The sequence below is a fragment of the Notamacropus eugenii genome, chromosome 6 (assembly GCF_028372415.1).
Source record: "Notamacropus eugenii isolate mMacEug1 chromosome 6, mMacEug1.pri_v2, whole genome shotgun sequence".
In the NCBI taxonomy this organism is placed as follows: domain Eukaryota; kingdom Metazoa; phylum Chordata; class Mammalia; order Diprotodontia; family Macropodidae; genus Notamacropus; species Notamacropus eugenii.
The window spans coordinates 329,207,969-329,227,839 of record NC_092877.1 but is presented as its reverse complement, the minus strand read 5'-3'; the positions used below and the strand labels follow the sequence as shown (position 1 = coordinate 329,227,839).

Genomic DNA, 19,871 nt, shown 5'->3' with positions numbered 1-19,871 from the left:
GGATGCTTTTTTCATATGGTCTATAGTGTATAGATCATGTTTCTGGGCTGTCATACATACTTATGGCCCTTTTTAAAGATTTGTTTGGTGAATTTGTATGGAAGTTATAATGCCCTGTTTCATGAAAATTTTTCAAAAAGTTTTCTGTTATAGCTGGATTTTATTCTGTATTATACTATGTAGGTTTTATTTTTGAGAGTAGTAGGCAAGAAGCAAATAATTTTAATTGGTTAGAAAATTATGTTGTTTACATTCATTCCACCTCCTTCCCAAAATGATAGTTTGCTTATAGCTTCCTAAATTGATTTCTATCTATGTAACATGTATGGTCTTAGAAATTAAAGTGAGCATTAACTAACGTAACTTGAATGTTGTAGCTGCAAGTGATTCAGTGTATTGATGTGGCAGAGCAGGCTTTAACTGCCTTGGAGATGCTATCGCGTAGACACAGCAAAGCCATTCTGCAGGCGGTGAGTACAGCTCCTTGGGAGTTAAGGCCCTTAACCTTCTTGGTGTCCTAATGTGCGGATTCTGATTTGTCTGAACCTCAGAGGGTGGTTTCCAAATTAGTGAACATGCAGCCATTTGAGGACTTTGTTGCTATCAATAAAGAACTTTTCTTCTAACAGCTTTCTTTATTGTAGGGAGGTTTGGCAGACTGCCTGCTGTACCTGGAGTTCTTCAGCATAAATGCCCAGAGAAATGCTCTAGCAATTGCAGCCAATTGCTGCCAGAGTATTACACCAGACGAGTTTCACTTCGTGGCAGATTCCCTACCCTTGCTTACCCAAAGGCTCACCCACCAGGTAAAAGAAAAATATTTGATATATTTCTGTACTTTAAAAAGGTTTTAAAATTTGCTTATTTCTTTCCTGTTGGATTAAAAAAATTAAGAATATTTATCTTATTATATTCTTTAGTGTTATTCTGTTTTGCATAATTTTGGGCTTACACATCAAATTGAGATGAGAGTGAATATAAAATATCTATTCAGAATAAACAATGTTTGTAAACATTGAGATTAATGGACATGTTTGGCATCTAGAAATTAATTGACTTACGGTAGGATGAAGTTGTTTATAAAATAATTAGTTTTGAAGTCAGCCTCAGTGGTATCTAGGTTGTGCAGTGGATGGAACATGTTTGGCATATAGAAATTAATTGACTTATGGTAATTGCCTTATTTACATAAATACAGCCAGCATCAAATATATATCATGTACCAAGAAATCTACTGTGCACTAGGGGATGCAGACAAAAATAAATCTGACTTGCCATGACCTTACGTTTTAATAGGGGAAACCAGTACATATGTTATATGTGTGTGCACAGCATAAATAATAGGAGACACACACACACGTATAGATGTAATTAGGAATATTTGACTTGAGCTTTTTTGTGTTTTCTGAATTAATATTGATTGAAAGACTTGTCCCAGGAGCCACTGGGGGAAGATGGAGGGTGGGAAGGGGCAGTGATATAGAAATACACATTATTTCCTGTTATTGAGTAACATTTCAAATTACTATCTTAAAAAAATACAGGACAAGAAATCAGTAGAAAGCACTTGTCTTTGTTTTGCACGACTAGTGGACAACTTCCAACATGAGGAAGTGAGTATTTTATCTAATATGTAACTTTAATGAAAATTGAAAACAAGGAGGCCATTGGGTGTTTTAAAAAATACTTTATTTTTTTCTTTCTAAGAATTTGCTTCAGCAGGTCGCCTCTAAGGATTTGCTCACTAATATTCAGCAACTGTTGGTCGTTACTCCACCAATTCTAAGCTCTGGGATGTTTATTATGGTGGTCCGCATGTTTTCCTTGATGTGTTCTAACTGTCCAACTCTAGCAGTTCAACTTATGAAGCAAAGTAAGTGCCAATATGTTTTCTACTTTGTTTTAAAAAGTAGAATGTCTTATCTGTTGCGGATAAAAACATGGGTCACAAAAGTAATAGTTACTAGAAGAGGGCTGGATTGGTAGTCAGAGGACCTGGGTTCACATGTCAGTCCTTTACTGGACTTGTGTGACCTTCTCCAACCTGTGGAAAGAGCATCCCAACTTTTATCATTTACTTTTTGTGTGGTTCTGAGCGAATCATTTCCCTTTTCTGTTCCTCTGTACGATAAAGGCTGTGGACTAGATGACTGAAAATCCTTTTCATCTCTCAATATATGGTACTATTATCTTACATCCTTATAGTCCTCTATGTATGCAGTTTAATGAAACAGGAGAACAAATAGGTCTCATTCATAGGAACTGGAAAAAAAAGATGACAATTGTGTAGTGACAATGCAGGATAGTACAAAATGTGTAGATTTAATGGACATCATGGTTTTCAATATGTTGATTTGAGAGTGCCTGTGCTTGGAGTAACTTCTGTTTTGTGGCAACCTGCTAGGATTTGTTATTGAAGGAACGGGGGTGTGTGTATGTCTGTGTTTCTGTGTGTCCGTGTCTCTGTGTACACTTACATTTAAATGTATGTACATGCAGTATGTGAATAAACCATAAAGGAAAAAATCTAGCCAAATTAAAATAAAAAATACACATGCTTAGGCTGACGTTGAACCATATTTTAAAATGTTTGGTTATTACTATTAATGCTAATTTTAAGTTTACCAAACCCATGGTCATTATGTGATAGAAAATACTCATCACATGTTTGCATACTTGGGTAGAAGAATTTCAGTAATAATACAGGTTGCTGCGGAAGAGTTGAGAAAGACAATGTGTTTCTCTTCACTTTCTTAGAGAGTCTGTGACTTATTTTATATATATATATATATATATATATATATATATATATATATATATATATATATATATATATATAGGAGTACCTATATTGACGAGGTTCACAGATTGTTGAAGTATTTGTCAAATACATTTGACTTCATAGGAATTACGCCTTAGAAGCTGTGATTTAGAGGCTTCATAAAGACGTGCTAAACTTTGGCATTCAGAGAACTGTAGAACTGGAATTCTCCATTTAGTTAGGGGGCCCTTAAATTGAGGCAATTTCTTACGAAAACATAATTGGGGTGATAGAAGTATGAAACAATGAATTTTCTGTTTGTTCTCCCCTGCAATGTAACATTTAAATTGTTGTATTCTTTACATATAGTGACTTACTCTAGAAAGTGAGCCCTTAAAAAATAGTATCCATAAAAGATCCGTTATTCTACAGGATTTACTAAACATGAAATTAACTTGCAGTGTCATAGTCTTTACAGTGTTATTGTGTGAGTCAGATATATTTGTTCTTCATTGTTATTATCATTATACTTTGGACTGCAACCATGTTGTAAACAATTCATTTGATTTTGACTTAATATTAAGCCAAGAACTTCAGAAATGAATCTTATGGAGTAAGTTTTGCACCACAGTGGTTTTATAAAACATATTATGCTTAAACAAAAATTAATTCTAAAAATATATTGAAAAGGTAGTGTATGTGTGTTTTATTAACATGATTACCCAACCAAATGATTTTTTAAGTGATGTTAGTACCTGGTTTTAAGTCTTTCTACTTCATCCTCAGGTTCTTTAGAAATTGTTCTTCTGTCTCTGATTAGTCACCCTACGTTAGTGCATTCAAATCTTGAAGCTGATCCGAAGTTCTGTTACAGTTTGACAATATTTTTTTCTCCATCTGCTCTAGCAATTGTTACTCTTATTCTGTTTCTTTTTCTCTCTCTCTTTCACTCTCTGTCTCTCTCTCACACACACAGACACACACAAAGTTTAAATAAATTCTTTCTTTGAGTGTCATTAACAAGGATTATTTTCGGAAACCATTTATTTCTTAATTAGAACACTGCTTGTTCCTATCGAAGATGGACTTTTATATAAATGAGGCTTTCTCTGGAAAGGGGTTGACTTTCAGAACTCACAGAGACTTGGGCAGGATGTAATGTTCAGAGTGTTAGAAGAGGAATATCTGGAAATTGGGAAATAAAGAATTATAATAAGCTGTGGGACTACTGAAGATTTTTTAAAAATAATTTTGTGGTAATAAATGTATTATATATTTTTAAGTGATGCCTAGAACACATAAACTTCTCATCAAATTAGTGAAGATAAAGAAGAGATTAAAGCTTAGAAAGAGTAGGAAGTCATATATTTCATCTTAGTAATTTCTTTTTATATTGATCTCTTATATTTTACAACTTAATTTTCTAAAAATATCTCCTTTTTTACAGATATTTTTGCCTCTCCCACCCAGTGAGTTTCTTCCCTTATAACAAAAATTTAAAAAGAAAGGAAGAAAAGCATTCAGCAAAACTTATCAAATCTTCTACTACATCTGCTAGTGTTATACAGTGTACCCCAATACAGAGTTGGGAAAGGGGGCTAAATTTTCCCATCACATCTTTTTTTTTTTTAGCCACCTTTGGTCATTATAATATACAATATTGCACAGCATTCAGTTTTGCTTTTATGATGGTGGTTATTTCAATTCACATTATTGTAATCATTGTGTATTTTTTTTTCTAGTTCTGCTTACTTCTCCATACTTCAGTTCCTTTAGATCTTTGAATTCATCAGTCATTTCTTTGTAATACACTCATATTTAATTATATTCTTGTGCCATAACTTGTTTACTATTCCACAAACAGTAGGGACCTCCTGCCTTTGACTTTGACATTCTCAGGGTATATATCTAACCTAAACTCTGAACCAAATTTATGAAGAACTTAGTTATTTTTTAACATGACTCCAATTTGTTTTGACTAATTCACCAAGTCAATTGACAGTGTATCAGTATACTTGGTTTTCTGCAGTCTTTTTCTCGTTTTGATAAGAATTTCTTTTTAATATTAGTGATTTTGAGTAATTTTTCATATGGTTTTTAAAAAATTTGTGGGGGGGTTTTTTTAAACTATTTGAGATTTGTTCATAGCCACTGATCTGTTGGGAAAGTCTTAGTCTTCAGTGATTTCGGTTATTATCAGATATACTTCGCGCAAAGATTTTTTTTCCTATTACTATTACTCTTCTCAGCCTAGTTGTATTGATTGTTGTTTTCACAAGAGCTTTTCAACTTACCTATTTTGTTATCTATTTCCCTTGTATGTTCAAGAATTCTTCCTCTAAAGGTACCTGATCACCTTAAATATACGTATCTATTTTCAACCAATGATGAAGCATTTACTTACATATTATGGCGAAGGTATATACAAGGTAATAAGTGTTATTATAAGTAACTGGAGATACAAAAAGAGAAGCAAAACAGTCCTTGTCCTCAAGGAGTTTGTATTCTAACCAGGGAGTCATGCACGAATGCATGCATGCACGCATGTGTGAAAACACACACGTGTGTGTGGTCAAACTGAGTTTGGTTGTTGTGTGTGCAAGATGAATTGCTGAGAGTTCAGGTAAGAACACCAGTTAAGAAGCTTTTGCTAGTCCAGAGTAAGAGTTGATAGGGAACCAAACTGGGGTAGTGACCCAAACTGATTGTGGAGAAATGGTGTGGAGGTAGAAACAAAAAGATGTGGAAATTTTACGTTTGGTGAGGGAGAGTGCAGGGTAGAGAATGATACTGAGGTTGCCAGCTCTGTTAACTGGAAGAAATATGGTGGTAGTTTCAGCAGAAATAGGGAAGGTGGGGAAAGAAATGGGAAGTTATAAGGGGAAGAGAAGTGTGATTTGAAATTCTCTGAAGTTGAGGTACCTGTGGGATATCCCATTTGTGATGTATAATAGACATCTGATGGTAGAGGGTTGGTACTCAGTTTTGACAAGGGCTGTATCTGTAGGTTAGGAAATAATTGGTATAGAGATGATTAAACCCATGAAAGACTGGTGAGGTAACCCAGTAAGATTATAAAAGGAAAGAGAAGATCCAAGACCTTGGCCTTGCCTACGGTTTGTGGACGTTTCATGAACCCCAGCATAGCATGTTCAGAAGTAATCTTGTAGGTTGGGGGGAAAAACCCAGAGAAAGAAGTGTCATGAAAATCTAGAGGATAGAGAACCCTCCTGGAGGAGAACATTAGTCAGCACTTTCAGGTGCTACATAGACTTCAGAAATGATAAGGATTGGGAAAAGACCCTTAGATTTGGCCTTTGGTGACTTTGGGGAGAACATTGTCATTTGACTAAGTTTGGGGATTGCTGAGGGTTTATAGAAGATACAGTGGCAATGAGTTTGCTCAGCTGGTGCAAAGAGTTTGACAAAACTGGGTAGAAAGATAAAGGATGATAGTTTGAGAGGTGTTGATAAAGACTTAGGTATGTTTGTGTGCAATAGGGATGGAACCTATTGATAAGGGAGAGATTGATAATTAGAGTAAGTGAAAACTTTTTGTGAAAACAAATCAAGCAAGAGAAAAATATTTGTATCATATTTTGGATAAGGATCTGATAGCCAACATAGGTAAGTAATATAGTGGCACAATTTGCTGGACAAGGAAGGAATATTAAGGGTACATGTTTAGCACTGGCAGAGATCTTATTGTAGTACAGCATATGACTTAAGATGTTTTGCCTTTTTCTTTACAGTATTCGTTTTACATGTCATTTTGTAGGATATTTCTAATGGGGCTGGCTTGGTTTTCTTGAGAAAAGAGAGATGACATCAAAAATTGGCGAGAAAGAGTTCAGTCCTTACTTTTTTACTGTATAATTTGACTATAATAGACTGGACAAATCATTGTCCTGAACTTTTGTTGTACCAGATTATTTCGTTTTCTAACTCATTGTAACTGAGGCACCAAACTATTGTTCTGAGCCTTCTGTTGAGATAAAGGAATAGCTCTGTTATTAAAGAATGCTTCATGTTGGTATTTTGTTTATTTTATAACAACGCTTAAATTTATGTTAAAAAGCAGGTAATAACACATTCATGTTCAGTCTATCCATCATTGTATATTATTGAAGAGTTAGAGAAAGCTCCAAACTCAGTGTGATAAAGGAGACCTACCATAATCCCCCTTCAGGATGACCCTGATTTGACCCAATAGGACATATTTTGGGATGAAAGATTTAGAATTTGAAAGGATTTCTCTTGTGGTCATCAAGTCTACCCCTCCCTCCTTTTTCATTTGAGCTTTTTCTTTTTAATATTTATAGTGGTATACTTGGCCTTGAATTAGAGTAAAATTTTGTGGAATGACTTCCAAATAAAAATTATAAATAAGTTTTGATACATGTCTGAATGGATTTATTAAAGACAGTTTGCCTGACAACCTGAATACAGGAAAAAGAAACTTCATCAAACTGATGTAGTAGTTGTTGGCATAAATGACCCTCCTACCCCCACCCTTTTTTTTAATGTCAGACATGTAAGTAATAACCGTAAAGCTTATAAAATCTTACTTTCCTTACTAAACATTAAAAAAAAGGAACCCTAAACTGTCTCAGTAGTTTTAATGAGTATTGCCATAAAATGTCTGCTTCTCTTTTCTCTAAGATTATCTCCAGTTTACTCTGGTATGTTGGTATCTCCCCCGTTAGACTATAGGCTCCTTGAGGATAGGGATTACTTAGGAATGGAGGTTGAATGTGACTTCTTATTGTTTGGTTTGCTTTTCTTTATATCCGCAGCAGTTAGCAGTACCTGACTCAAGTAGGCATTTTATGAAATGTTTGTTGACTTGCAGAGTCTGTGTAATTCAGATATACCATCTCTAGACAAGTTGTCAAAAATAGCTCCTTTTCATGTATACTTAAAAGTTTTGCCTTTGCTCATGAAATCTCTCTGCCTGGTCTCTCCTTGCTCCCTTTCCATTCTGCATTATAAAATTCAGGTCTGATCATGTCATCTTCCTACTCAGTAAATGCTAATTGTTCCTTATTACTTATGGGATTAAATATAAAATCTACTATTTCTCTTTCAGATTCCTTCACAACCTGATTCCTTCCTCCCTTTCCTGTCTTCTTTTACATTATTAAACACTTTTCCTCCCCAAACTGTCACCCAGCTCCACCAGCCTACTTTAGCTTCCTCTACCATGGCACTCCATCTTCCACCTCTGTACTTTGGCATGGCCTGACTTCCTTCAGCGTTTTGCTAAAGTTCCATCTTCTCCAGAAGGTCTTTGGATTACCTCCCATTTACTGTGTGTGTGTGTCTGTGTGTGTGTCTGTGTGTGTTGGCATGTTATTTACCGTTACAAATAGGAGCCCCTTGGAAGTAGGAGCTTCTTTGTATCTCCAAAGCACTTACTTACATTATCAGTCCTTAGGACCTACCACATTGTTGACCGACTGATTTACTTTCATAACAGTTATACATGCAGAAATTGATGGGGCTAGTAAACAAATTGTTACCTAAAGTTCTTTAAAAAATTTACTTTGCATTCTTATCCTTGGTGCTTTATAAATTCAGTTTAAGATAAGGCAGTTCATCAGTGATGGCTAGTAATCCCAATAATTTATTATGTTTTTGGTCTGGACCTGTGATTTTATCAGTGTTAAGAACTCTTGGTTCTTGGTGTGAAAACAAATTCAGCTTCAGTGTAACTTAGAGTCTTAGGGAATTGCTTATGACACTGAAAAATCCTGATTTTCCTAAAACCTTACAGCTAGTATGTTTCATACGCAGGACTTAAAAGTTGGCTCTTGCTGACTGCAAAGACCAGTCCACCTCACCTTACTTCATTTTCCTTTTCAAAATTTGGAGGAATATTGTCATGCCAGTGAAAGGAAGGAGTACAAAATTAACAGATAATTCTCCATGAAATTTTTGATATTTGGTTTTCTAGATTCTTTGTGCTTGTTTCATTTTTTTAATTTAAAAATTTTTTTAAATCAGTTAACTTGTCTCCCACACTTTCCCATCCCATGGATTGTCAAGAAATTGATGCTTTGTTGCTGTAATAATTTTTGAAAAAATGGTCATTAGCATGCTGTTTCAGATTTATTTGAAGTGTAACTTTGTCTCAGAGCCTTTGCCCTCTGTAAATGTAGTGGAAGTTATTAGACAAAACTTCTTGCTTTGCAGTTAATTAAATTCTCTATAATCTTCTGAAGAAGTCATCCTAGTAAGAAGTTTAGTAACTTTGCTTTTTAATTTGTGTAGTAATTCAATTATATTTTTAAAGATATTGCAGAAACACTTCACTTCCTTCTGTGTGGGGCCTCAAATGGCAGTTGCCAGGAACAAATTGATCTTGTCCCACGAAGTCCTCAAGAACTTTATGAGCTGACATCTCTTATTTGGTAAGTCCAACAATACATTTCTCAAGAAATTCTATCCCCTTTACCATTCGTTCTATGCCACATAACTTAAGCAGTATTCTAAGATAGAGATCTGACCATGTCCCTCCTAAGGTCAAGAAGGCTTCTTGTAGGATCACATATGGACTCTTACATTGGGAATTTCAGTGTAGACTTCAGCCTGCATTTTCAGGCTTATTATAGAGTTTGTCTCTTCATGCACTCTCCATAGTAGCGAGGCTGTCCAGCTCACTGTGCCTCCCATGGCTGCCCCATCTCCATCCCCTCCCAGTGCTTTGGAGTGTTCTCCGTCTTCACACTCACCTCTTAGTTTCATTAGCCGCCTTCAGCAATCAGTCTAAGTATAAATATAAACTATTTCTTCCATGTCTCCCCCCGAGCAACTAGCACATTCCTTCCAGATTTACATTGTGTATGTGCATTTTGTCTGCTTAATTTGTGTACATGCTGTCTCCTAATTGAGTCCTTGAGAGTATATTCCCAACACCTAACAGTGCATAGTCAGTGTCTAATAAATGCTTTTTTAAAAAATTGAAATTACATAATGCTGGAAGTTTTCAAAATATTGATACATTCTTTTCAGTGAATTGATGCCATGTTTACCAAAAGAAGGAATTTTTGCTGTTGATACCATGCTAAAGAAGGGAAATGCACAAAACACTGATGGTGCAATATGGCAATGGCGAGATGACAGGGGTCTTTGGCATCCCTACAACAGGATTGATAGCCGGATAATTGAGGTAGTAGTTTCAGTACATTTTAAATTGGTGTATTTTGGGTCAGGGAATTTTAATTGTTTCCTTGTCTTCTGTTTTTAACTCAGATACAGACATCACATTATCCTTTCGTTATTTGTCAGACTGTGACCTCAGGAAATGATAAAGCATTCTGTTCTCTTTGAACTGGCTAAGAATTCACCTTGGGCCATTTCTTGGCTCTAGTTTCCTAGCTCTAAAAGTTGAGGGGGGTGATTATGTGCTTTTCTCTCCTTTACTTGAAAAAAACCTCTAGTCTTTTGTAATAATAGCTCAGAGAATAGTGCCATGTTTCTGAATATGTAATGTGTGCTGTGAATTAATACTTCTGTTAAAATTGTGTAAAATTCTTCATGTTTTCTAAGTTTTCAAGCTTTTTTGTAAAGAAACAAGGAAGCTTGGAAATTTCATCTTTTCAACACATTGTTTTCCTCATTTGTAAAAAGAGAGTCCTTCAACATTTAGATCTCAAAATTCAGTTCTATCAAGCAGATTTCTAAAAATTAATTGTTTTTATATTGGTACATTTAAAAATTAAGGTCTTTGTGGACATTTCTCTTAGTTTGAGCATACAGGAAGAAACTAGAAGGATGAACCTTTTCATTGCCTAGACTATTACACCATTGAGGAGTAATCATACTTGCTTTATTTAGCCTTCCTTATTTTTGTTACGTTTTCCCTATTAAAAAGTTCTCTCCCATAGCATCTCATTCCTAAATCAGAGATTGTCTTTGCTTTCTAGGGCTGCCTGCTCTCCCAAGAATGTATGTCCAAGAAATTTATGTACTCTTATTTTTCTTTTGCTCATAATACTTACTCTTTCAAGTAGAAATAGGGGAGAGGTAGTTAAATTAAGACATCCAGTATATTTTAAGTTTCTGATTTATTTCAGGCACCTACTAGTTTAATGTTTATATTTAAGATGTTTCCTTTTTTTGCTTTTAGGCAGCTCATCAGGTTGGTGAGGATGAGATAAGCTTGTCCACCTTAGGACGAGTTTATACTATTGATTTTAATTCTATGCAGCAAATCAATGAGGACACCGGAACGGCACGTGCTATTCAGAGAAAACCTAACCCATTAGCCAATACTAACACTAGTAAGTACCTTTTGAATTAAAAGTAACATTAAATATTATATTATAATTGAACTTATGAAAGAAGGTGCTATCCGCTGTCAGAGAAACACATGACAAGTACAGAAAAGCATTGTATAGGCTTTATGTGTGTGTACGCACGCACATGCACATGGTTATAGGTGTCTGTCTACATGTATAATATAAGTATATATATATATATACACCTACATACATACATCTTCACTCTTAATTGTAGCCTTATTTGGGAGGAGGGGGAAAAAAGTAAAAAGTGCACAGCAGAGAAGAGAAAACCTACAAGGAAGGAAAGAAAAGTTGTACAGCTTTGAAACTATGTAGCACTTATTATATAGGTTTTCTTGAAATGGTAATTTATTTCTTTATGTTGAATCCTCTCTTGTTCTGTTGTGTGGAAGTATGAGAAATAATCATCTTACCAAAAACTGCACGTGGCTGTCAGTGAATTAAAGAAAGATTTTATTTATCGTTCTCTTGCCAAAGACTGCAGGAGACTGGGTGACCCATAAGGAGACACACCCTTTCAGACAGTTACAAAGCTTTTATGTTTTATACTGATTCACATTTCGCTCCTGTTCTCCATTGGCGGGATACAACTTCGTGAACTGCTTGTTCCATGTTCTTCTCCCTTGTCATTCATTACATGTTCATTTAAAATAGCTAGCTCTACCCTGCAGAGGGAGAGGTGTTGGTTAATATTAAACAAGTCATTAAGCATTCATACGAGCTTCTGACCTTTTACTCGATCAGAAGCCTGGTTCTGCCATGTTACAACTCTGATTAGAACCAGTCACTTCTGACTTACATCCTGTTAGCATTCTTGTGGAGACAGAACTCCTCTTTCTTTTTCTCACAGATAGTAATTTTTTTTCTTGTTGTACTTAAATTTAAAATTTAAAAGCTTAGAAATAAAATTTTAAAAATACTTTAAAAATTACACTGTAAAGGAATGTAGCTGTTATTGAAGTGTCATCCATGCATTGGCCAAATCTGTTTTGGACCTGTATATTTTTCTTCTACATTAATCCTAGGATTAAACAAATCCTTTCACTCTTTTATTTCTAGTTCAGACATTTATTCTCCCCATTCCTCGTCCTTCTTCCCAGAACCAGTCTCTGCAGTAAGGGTTCTTAACGTGGGGTCAACAGAGTCCCCAAGGAGTCCATGGATGGACTTTTGAAGTGGGAACTATGAACTTGAATGAAAAGATAATGACATTTTTATTTTCTCTAGCCTCTAACTGAAATTTAGCGTTTAAGTTATTTAAAAGCATAATCCTGGAAAGGGCTCCATAGAATTCATCTATATAACAGAGATCCTGTTAGGGTTAAGTATACTCCTATCCTTTCCTGTGGCTGAAACCTAACTTGAATCCTCCAAATTTTCCCCAAGTTATGAGATCTTTTTTTTTTTCCAGAATAGAAAAGCTGATAAGATTTCATTAGGAGGTTCCCTTCTTTTCCTCATTTGTAGCCACATCTGCTCTAAGGCATCTCTTCGGTGTGGTCATTGTGGAGAGTCTGTTTGCTTCCCTTCAGTTCTCTTTTACTCTCCTCAGAGATGGCAGCAGTTGATTCTGTCCTATCCTCCTCTTGAATTAACTCTTTGTTTTTTTGAATTCTGTTTACCAAACCACAGAATTCCCACCACTTATTTGCTTTTTTTCATTTTTCCAAGTATTTCAGTAATTCAAAGTATTACCACCTCTTGTGGCATATTCTGTTGGCAGATGTGACTGGAGTAAGACAAGGAGTTTCTCAAGGGGAATTCTTTTCTGAACAGCGTATTCCAGCTAGTACGTTTTATAAAAAGTAGTGTGTTGTAACAAAGACCTGGACTCAAATTCAGAACAACTTCCTTCTACAGGCCTCCTCTGGGCAAGTCACTTAACTTTTTTTTGCTGCAGAAAGCTTGCCAGGAATAAATTGGAGGACAGTTGACCTACATTTTCATAGGAGTTGTTTCCTTGCCAGGAATTTCCTTTGCTAATGAATTCATAGGTTTAGACCAAAACCTTTTTTTTAACATTGCAAAAATAGTTTTAATAGGAATTGATTATTTAATTAGACCATGGCTTGAATTTTTTTTTTCTAAGTTATAGAATACTTTTATTTTTTTTCCTTTTTTTGCCTCTTTTTAAAAAAACATTTTATTTGTTTATCTTTTTATGATTATAAATTGTTTTCGGTTTTCAACAATTACTTCCATAAGTTTTAAATTTTTCTCCCTCTGTCTCCCCCCCTTCCTCTCTGAGATGGCATGCAGTCTTATATGAATTCTACACGTTTTTATTAAACATATTTTTACATTAGTCGTATTGCATAAAAGAATTAAAATGAATGGGAGAAACCATGAGAAAAAATAAAAACACAACAAAACACAACATAAGAGAGAATAGTCTGCTTCATTCTGTGTTCTGATTCCGTAGTTCTTTCTCTGGATGTGGATGGCATTTTGCCTCAAGAGTCCTTTGGGAATGTTTTAGGTCCTTGTATTGCTGTGAATGGCTAAGTCTTTTCAGAAACAATCCTCGCACACTGTGGTTGTTACTGTGTACAAAGTTCTGCTCATTTCACTCAGCATCAGCTCATGTAAGTCCTTCCAGGCCTCTCTGAAGTCTTCCTGTTCATCGTTTCTTATAGCACAATAGTATTCCATATACCACAACTTGTTCAGCCATCCCCAGTTGATGGGCATCCCCTTGATTTCCAGTACTTGGCCACCACAAAGAGAGTTGCTATAAATATTTTTGTACATGGGGGACCTTTTCCTATTTTTATGATCTTTTTGCGATACAAATTAGAGGATTAAGGAATAGTGCATTTGTCAGATTTATGGAGAATGGAGAAAATTATGACAAAACAAAAGATAGAGAACATTATGAAGTGCAAAATGGATAATTCTGATTACATTAAAAAAGTTTTTGCACAAACAAACCCAGTGCAACCAAGATTAGGAGGGAAGCAGAAAACTGGGAAAGAATTTTTGCAACTAGTGTCTGTGATAAAGCCCTCATTTCTAAAATATAGAGAACTGAGTCAAATTTACAAGAATATAAGTCGTTCCCCAGTTGATAAATGGTCAAAGGATATGAACAGGCACTTTTCAGAGGAAGAAATTAAAGATATCTATAGTCATATGAAAAGATGCTCTAAATCACTATTGATTAGAGAGATGCAAATCAAAACAACTCTGAGGTACCACATCACACCTGTCAGATTGGTTAACATGACAAAACAGGAAGATGATAAATAAAAGGAGAACATGTGGGAGAGTGGAGCTGTAAGCTGATCTAATCTAATCGTTCTGGAGAGCAATTTGGAACTATATCCAAAGGACTACAAAAATGGGTATACCCTTTGACAAAGCAATATCACTCCATGACTTGAACTCTTTAATGATTTCTGCATCCTTATCTTTAGGTTGTGTAAAACATTTGCATTTTCTTTTACAGGTGGATATTCAGAGTTAAAGAAGGATGATGCTCGAGCGCAGTTAATGAAAGAGGACCCAGAACTCGCCAAGTCTTTCATTAAGACATTGTTTGGTGTTCTTTATGAAGTGTACAGTTCTTCAGCAGGACCTGCAGTCAGACATAAGTGCCTTAGAGCAATTCTTAGGATAATTTATTTTGCGGATGCCGAGCTTCTGAAGGATGTGCTGAAGAATCATGCTGTTTCAAGGTGTGTATGTTTTCTGTCGTGTTTCATACATCTGTATATTGTTTAACCACACATAATTAGATACCTGCACAACTAGGTGACACAGTGGATAGAGCCCTGGGCTTAGAATCAGAAAGACTTATCTTTGTGAGTTCAAATCTGACCTCAGATACTTACTAGCTGTGTGTGATCCTAAGCAAGTCACTGAACCCTCTTTGCTTCAGTTTATCATCTGTAAAATGAACTGGAGAAGGACATAGCAAACCAGTGTAGTATCTTTGCCAAGAAAACCTCAAAAGGGATCTTAAACCATGAGATGTGACTGAATGACAAAATCTAGATATCTGCCAACTTCCTCATTTGTTCCTGAGTATGATTCAGGATTCACTAGGCAGGTGGAAGCAGTTATGTTGAGAAAGATCAAGGGATCTTCCTCTTGGTGGAGGGGAGGGGGTTTGGTAGTTGTTTTTAGATTTACTTCTCATTGTATTTTACACACACACATATGCATTATTTGATACTTTTAACTCAGAATCTTTGTGTGCTTACACATTTTATGTGCTTTGTTGTTAGTCACATTGCTTCCATGCTGTCAAGTCAAGACCTGAAGATAGTCGTGGGAGCCCTTCAGATGGCTGAAATCTTAATGCAGAAACTGCCTGACATTTTTAGTGTTTATTTCAGAAGAGAAGGTAAGGTTATATTGAATTTCTCTTTTCCAGAATAAACTAGTTTTTAGCGGTTATTTATTAGTGAATAATATTTTTAGCATGAAAAACAAAGATCCACATCCATAAAGAGTTAAATAAGAGAGTTTGAGTAGGTAATCTGAAATCCATTGTTTACTTTTTCTAAAGATGGGACTAGAGATCCTAGCTCTAGAACTGGAAAGATACCTTAGGGGTCATCAAGTCCTGCTTGTTAATTTTGTATGAATAATCATTTATTCTTCATTAACAGTGGGTAGGTGGCATTTTCTGAACCAACAAGAAACAACCATCTTAGCTTTTTAAATGTCTGAAAAGCTAGAGAAGTACTAAATTTGTAGAGAAAGCTTACTAACAGTAGGGTATAGTCATGATAAAGAAGTGTATGTCTTCATTATTTAGTTCAGGAAATAGTTAATATACTAGAACACAGCACCTTCAGTGCAGCCCTCCTTTTAGGCAGTTGAAGTTCTAAGCCATCCATGGGAGATAGTTTGTTCTTATTCTTAAAGCAGTGGAACTAAAGGATCTCTAATGTCCTTTCTAACTCCAACCTTCTGAGATTTTATTTACACAGCAAATTTCTTCGACTTTTGTAGAAGTCTGTTTCCTTTTCACTCTTCATCTTATGCATTGATGATAAGAAAGAGATCATCTCAGTGAACCACCTAAATGTTTTTAGCCTTTTTATTAGAGTTTAGACAGTTTTTTCATAGAAATTCATCTAAAATTTCATTGCAGGAAATCAGTTTTACATTCCTGTTAACACAAAACATAATACAGAAAGATTATTTTTCAGGCTTTTGTGAGTTATTTGAATATATTCCAAAATCAGGTTAACCTTTTTTGCCTACAAAGCACATATATTGCTGGCCCATTTAGCTTGCAGTCAATGACAACCTCTTTTAGGTCTCTTATTTCTAGTTATTTTTACTCCATTCTAAATTTATTAGGGTATGGCTTTGTGAATATAATTTTGACCTTAGTTCTCCCATAATATCACAAGTTCTGCCAAGCTTAATATTCTCCAGAAAATTGACTGATTTTTTTGGTGCTTGGCATGGTTTTTTATTGCATTAAATTTCAGAGCCATAAGAGACCTATGGATAATTTAGTCCCATTTGCCACATTGTAAAGGAAACTTCAGAAGTCAAGTTTCCTGCTTAGTGATGTTACACAGCAAGATAGGAGTAAATAAAAGATTTTTTCCTCTATAATAAGATGTCACTTTGTATTATTTATTTTGTCTCTCCCTTCTTGACTTTTCTTTTCCTGGCATGAAATTGGGAATTGTCTTCCTAGATTTTCATGAATCAAACATATACGTGCCATTTTATTTTATTTTTTTGGAAAACCTAATTTATCTGCACTTTCCCTCTGTTAAGGTGTGATGCATCAAGTAAAAAATTTAGCAGAGTCTGAGGCTCTGCTAACAAGTCCACCAAAGGCATGCACCAATGGATCGGGGAGCTTGGGTTCCAGCACCACAATCAGCACTGGGACAGCCACCGCTGCCAGCAATGCAACTGCAGACTTGGGCTCACCCAGCTTACAGCACAGCAGAGATGATTCTTTAGACCTGAGTCCACAGGGGTAAAATAATCTTTTCCAGATCTTTTCTTTCCACTCTTAATTTGTCATTTGCTTAGCTCTAATGGAGAAGAATCTTCTTTTAAGCCTTATAATGAATGTGTGATGTCAGTCTTTAAGTTATACATGGTAAATACAGACAAAATAAACTGTACTTTTGTTAAGGTGCATTTATGTCCCAAGAAATGATAGGGACTTAAGAAAAAATAACATTGATTCTTAGCTTTAGAATCCCATATGAGCCTGTGGTTCTTATCCCATACAATTGCTGTGGAATATTGTAGAATTCAAGGTGTCCCAGAAATCTTAGTGCAGTTTTGTGACTATTCTCTATATAAAATAGTTTGCAAAAATGTCAGCTGCTATTATTAATAGCATGAAAGTGAGAATGGATACACAGGGGAGAATTATCCAGGATGCAGAGCTGCTAGGTGGCGCAATGGATAGAGCACTGGCCTTGGAGTCAGGAGGACCTGAGTTCAAATTTGGCCTCAGGCACAACACTTACTAGCTCTGGGACCTTGGGCAAGTCACTTAACCCAAATTGCCTCACCAAAAAAGAAGGAAAAAAACATGGAATATATAGATCAAAGAAAAGAAAGATGGCTAATGTTGGCCCAAATGTAGAAATGAGCAAAGCATCAAAACGATTTAACATTATTATAAGAATAGCCAGCTAAAGTGTGCCTGAAGCACCAAATGGAAAAAGAAATAAAGCACAAGAAATCCCAGCTAATGTCCTCAAATATATAAATGACATTCAGAAAAACTAAGCAAGGTTTGGAAGTACTAAGAATCATAGAGCCAAATAAAAGATCTTGACAAAAAATTTACAATACTGAGAGATTTACAGAATTCTTTAGAGAGTAATGATAAAAATTGGTGCTAAAAGTTATGAAGCAGTAAGTCAGTGGAACAAAATTTCAGACATAGAAACTGAATCCAATATCTATAAAAGGTGTTTGATAAGCTCCCACTTAAGTTACCACTCAGTAAAAATGGCTGGATTTAAAAAAAGAAAGCAAACCCTAATATATCTGTACTAAAAACAAAGCTGAACTTGGAGTCATATTTCAGACCAGTGGAGATAGGCCTGGGATTTTTTTAAATGTAGAAGAAAGATAATACATTGTCTTAACCTTGGCTGCAGAGGGATGTTTTTATCAGTGAAACTAGGAACCCCTGGAAACAAATCAGTGGTTTGATTTTTATAAAGTTAAAAGGATTTTGCATAATAAAAGAAATATTTCTAAATTTAAGAGAATGTAACATTGGGAGCCAAGTATTCTCCTCAGATATATCAAATAAAAATATGTGAAGCTGATAGCAGAGGACATGAACACGTATGTGATGGAGAAGATAAAAATTGCTGTTAATTCTAGGAAGAGATGTACTAATTGCATTATCACAGTAAAACAAAAACAAGACAATCCTAAGATATAATTTTATTCCACTAAAATAGCAATAATTTTTTTTAAGTATTAAAAATTGAATATTGGTTAGGTTGTAGAGGAATAGGCCACCTCACCAGAAACAAACCTTTTTTTGGACTTTGAAAAGTAGTCAAGCAAATACTGGTGATAGCTTTTCATGCAGTGATTCCATTTCTAAGAAACATAACATGAGGGGGAAGAAGAGCTTGTCCATATAAAAATATTAGTAGCTGCTGTTAGTCATAGAAAAAAAGATACTAACCAACAGTTAGAAAATGAGTGAATAAATTCCTAGAATTTCTGTGATATAAAGAAACCATAGATACACAAAAAGTGAAATCAGCAGACCTCATTTGTAGATATGTTGGATACAATTATGAGAGAAACCTTTCAGAGGTATCACAACTTTAGATTTTCTTTGTTTAATTCGTTTGGTTGTAGCTAATTATATGGTGAGGATTTCATTTAATATTTTGCGTACCATTTTATGATTTGATTACCTTTTTTGTTCTCATGAAGTTGATGATTTTTTAAGAAGTGAAAAGAGGGACTTTTGAACATAGTAAACCAGAAAATGTTATGTATAGACTATTCCCACCTGCTTTTTTCCCATTGGAAAACTTGCCTGAATCTTTGTGTTTATGGTCTTTTGAAAATATGACTTAATCAGTACTAGTACTTCCCTGTTCACCACCTCTTCTTCCCAGAAAACCCCACAAACACCTCATCTTAATAATCTGAGTTTAAAAAAACAAACTGTGCTTACTACAAGATTTTATCTTGCTTCATTGTTGAACAGTAAGTATGTCATGATTATATCACTTAGGGTCTACTGAGAAAATATAAAAACAACTGAGTGTTGAAATTTAAAAACTATTATGATTATCACCTTTTTTTTCCCCTCAGTGTTAGCTTACTGATGAAAAGATATAAATAGAGTGCTGGTTATTGCAGATGAGAGCTAATGCTTTTTTAAAATTTTTATTTTCAATTAGTGGATTTAGGTTGTTATAACCCAAATCAATCTGTAATTTTCTTCCCTATGCATTAGCATTTTCTTTTTGAATCATTTGTATATACCAAAAGGTAAACCCAGTTATGAAGGAAAATTTTAAAAATTCTTCCTTCTTAAGAAACTAGTATGAATAAGTATTTTTACAGCATTTGTTGAAAATTTACTCATTCAGGTTTTGCTGTATTAGAACAGCAATGTAGTAGTAGAAAGATGTCTGGGTCTTTAGTCAGACAACCTGGATTCAGATCCTATCTCTATTACTCTGATAGATATATAATAGCCATTAGTGTTAAATTTATAATAAAAAAAAAATTCCACAAAATAAACTAAGCTGGTCTGGAATGTCTCATCTTGTTATTTTCATCTTAGTTAATTCCATTTCCTTAGGTTTATATATAATACT

At 34.9% G+C, this 19,871-nt stretch overlaps 1 protein-coding gene across 23 annotated transcripts in view; it reads left to right on the top strand.

The window, feature by feature from the left end:
* Positions 1–19,871, top strand: part of TRIP12 (thyroid hormone receptor interactor 12) — a 184,037-nt gene that overhangs the window by 128,480 nt on the left and 35,686 nt on the right. For 18 of the 23 annotated variants that reach the window (XM_072618091.1, XM_072618104.1, XM_072618087.1 and 15 more), the window contains 10 exons: positions 378–470; positions 645–806; positions 1,545–1,613; positions 1,708–1,873; positions 9,057–9,174; positions 9,776–9,935; positions 10,893–11,046; positions 14,516–14,744; positions 15,297–15,415; positions 16,816–17,023. In XM_072618091.1, the coding sequence (XP_072474192.1) occupies positions 378–470; positions 645–806; positions 1,545–1,613; positions 1,708–1,873; positions 9,057–9,174; positions 9,776–9,935; positions 10,893–11,046; positions 14,516–14,744; positions 15,297–15,415; positions 16,816–17,023 (1,478 nt within the window). The remainder of the gene's footprint in view (positions 1–377; positions 471–644; positions 807–1,544; positions 1,614–1,707; positions 1,874–9,056; positions 9,175–9,775; positions 9,936–10,892; positions 11,047–14,515; positions 14,745–15,296; positions 15,416–16,815; positions 17,024–19,871) is intronic. The other 5 variants (XM_072618096.1, XM_072618098.1, XM_072618095.1 and 2 more) reach the window with 1 other exon arrangement.